This window comes from Mandrillus leucophaeus, unplaced genomic scaffold (assembly GCF_000951045.1).
Source record: "Mandrillus leucophaeus isolate KB7577 unplaced genomic scaffold, Mleu.le_1.0 Scaffold9, whole genome shotgun sequence".
In the NCBI taxonomy this organism is placed as follows: Eukaryota; Metazoa; Chordata; class Mammalia; order Primates; family Cercopithecidae; genus Mandrillus; species Mandrillus leucophaeus.
The window spans coordinates 6,920,154-6,923,034 of NW_012109807.1; the positions used below are offsets into that span (position 1 = coordinate 6,920,154).

General features: G+C 42.0%; 1 protein-coding gene across 2 annotated transcripts in view; it reads left to right on the forward strand.

Annotated features, from left to right (window-relative positions):
* LYG2 (lysozyme G-like 2) overlaps positions 1 to 2,398 on the forward strand; it is a 17,587-nt gene extending 15,189 nt beyond the window's left edge. Inside the window, exons 3-5 of one of the 2 annotated variants that reach the window (XM_011969611.1) lie at positions 539 to 677; positions 1,174 to 1,234; positions 2,162 to 2,325. In XM_011969611.1, coding sequence (XP_011825001.1) covers positions 539 to 677; positions 1,174 to 1,190 — 156 coding nt within the window. In that variant the 3' untranslated portion in view covers positions 1,191 to 1,234; positions 2,162 to 2,325. Of the gene's footprint in view, positions 1 to 538; positions 678 to 1,173; positions 1,235 to 2,161 lie in introns of both variants that reach the window. The other variant, XM_011969610.1, reaches the window with a different exon arrangement.
* The last annotated feature ends 483 nt before the right edge of the window (positions 2,399 to 2,881 follow it).

The window sequence follows — 2,881 nt, forward strand, 5'->3', positions numbered from 1 at the left end:
TTATAAATAGCACTGTTATTACAGGTGTCCTCTTGGGGTTTGTGAAGTAGTACATTTCATCCATGTGGATCAAAACATGGTATAATTGAGCCCTACTTGAAACAACTTGTTCCTTTGGGTAAACTGGAGGAAGGGGATCCAAATTATCTGGATATTTGCTTCCAGGCTCGATTTTAAATTGTCTGCCAAAATACAGACTTCTGGCCTTCCCAGTTAGAAACAAATTTTTGTCTGAATTAGCTAGATAATTATTTCTTACTATAAATGTGTAGACTTCAGGTGTTATTTGTTTCAAAACAACTTTAACTTTTTTTTTTTTGTATATTAGAATGTTTAGCTAAAACTATGCCATGTCCATTTCTCCCAAACGTTACTTTGTTTCTCTGACTCTCACCTCTATGAAAGAAAGAACAATAGAATTGACTCTCTGGGGATAAAGGCCGGTATCTATGACTTGAATACCAGGAGAGGAAATTAGGAATGGCAGAAAAATGTGCTACCTCATCCAGATGCTGACTTTATTATCTGAATTTTCTAGCTTGATAAACAAGCATACCACCCTGTTGGTGCCTGGGACAGCAAAGAGCATCTTTCACAGGCTACTGGGATTCTAACAGAGAGAATTAAGGCAATCCAGAAAAAATTCCCCACGTGGAGTGCTGCTCAGCACCTCAGAGGTAGGCTGTATTCTGAGCACTTTGTTTAAATGAGCAATGAATAAGACCACTCAAGGCCAGTGTGACCCGAGTCTCCTTGGGAGCATTTCCATGGGGTCAGCAGTGGCCCTGGGAGGAGCTGTCTAGAGGCTGCATTCGCACTCTCTGAACCACAGAGTTACTTTGAGTGGTCCTCCATCCTCAACCTCCATTTCCCCTCTGCAGAACACTGGGGTTCTTATTCATTGCTTATTGAGCTATTGAGTGATACCTTGAAACATAGTGACACCTGTTTCTACAAAAAAAAAAAAAAAAGTAGCTGGGCATGGTGACACACTCCAGTCCCAGCTACTCAGGAGGCTGAGCCAGGAGGATTGCTTGTGCCTGGGAGGTTGAGGCTGCAGTGAGCATTGATTACATCACTGCACTCCAGCCTGAGAGACAGAGTGAGACCCCATCTCTCAAAAAAAAAAAAACCAAACATATATATATATATATGTTTGCCTACCTCTCATAGGTTTTTTCCTGTTATAAGAAACTGTCAACAACTTTCCAAATTGTCTGAATGATTTTACTCTGTGAGTATTCTCAGGACTTCAGGTGCTACGTATCCAAGTGGAAATCTCTGCTTGGCTGATCACAGGCCCCCTCAAGTTCAGCATCTCCCAGATGGAATTAACTCACTAACCTCCCACTATAAATTTGCTCTTTCTTCTGCATTTTACGTGTCTTGGAGGCACCATAACACAGCGAGTCATCCCAGCCTGAAAACCAGATTGCTTTCTTAGGCTCTCTGGTTCCTTCTCTCTTCACACCCAACCACATCAATTACTGTTAGGTTTACCTCCTATCGGCCCATGTTATGTTCTCCACTCTCTAATGGCCTTAATCAGAACAGATTCTAGTCTCGACTTCAAGGTCCTTGAAGGCAGGGATCAGGACCAGGCATCTTTTTCTCTGGATATCACAGGAGAGCGCAATTATGTTAAACACATACATAACTACTAAAGATAAAATTCTAGGGTAAAATAGCATACACACGCATATGTACACGTACCCAAAGAAATAAGTGTGTCTTGGGTACCTTGTAGTTAGTGTGGGATCTCTCCTGGCACATAGTAGGTGCTTGAAAACATTTCCTGAATGAATAAATGAGTGAGTGAATAGATGAGTGAATTATTGTATAAATGAGAGAATGTTACAAGCCTTTTCAGCAGAGGATGTACTGGGGGTCTAGTTCTGCCAGGCCTGGATTACATAAAAAAGCAAATCTGATTTTTGCAACAAGAAAAACCAAAGACTTTGGAAAAAGAGAAAGAAAGCAATCTGGAATTTTCCCAGTGATTCTTGGGGTAGCGTGTCCTTTCAGAAAGGGAGAGAGAGGGAGGAGGATTTGGGATTGCCTGCTTTGGAAGATTTGCCTGAAGAGCTAACATCTTGGCCATGCTCATTGCTTATTTCTACTGAGAGTTAATATTTGAACCTAACTCTGTGTTTCATTTCAGGTGGTCTCTCAGCTTTCAAGTCAGGAATTGAAGCGATTGCCACCCCAGCGGACATAGACAATGACTTCGTCAATGATATCATTGCCCGAGCTAAGTTCTATAAAAGACAAAGCTTCTAGGCAAAGTTCTGTGGGTGGGCCAGGCTGGCACAGTGCTCAGATGGCCGCCTTTGAGAGTTTTATGTGAATGTGCTGTATTCAACACTGGCAAAGAAATGATTAAAATCATGAAAGAAAATTCATTTCCCAATTTTCTGAATGAAAATAAGAATTGAAAAAAGGAAAGAAAAATAAAAGAAATCCATCCAGTTCAAAATATGCTTCCCAGGAAATGGACATATATAATTACTTTGTAGTAAATGTGAATATCATGACAAGTGGCCCCTACGTATTCCAGCCAGGCTTCATTTTAGCCCATGATTCCAATGCCCACCTACTCCCTGTCTACCAGTATTGCTAACAAGTTAAGTAAGCCTGACCCGAGCCTTTGTCCTTTCCCCAGTATCTGCCCAAACCACTTGGGCTTTGCTTAGGAGAAGTTCCTGACTCGTAGGCCAGCCAACCCATGGGACAATGGAGGAAATAGGGATGGAATTCTAGCTGCATAGGAAACTGAGAGCCAACTGAGGTGAAGCTGTCATTCAGGTTACATACACCACGTCCTTCAAACCCACAGCAACCACCTGTGTTTCCTTTTGTGTGTGAAGATCCAGGGACTGGC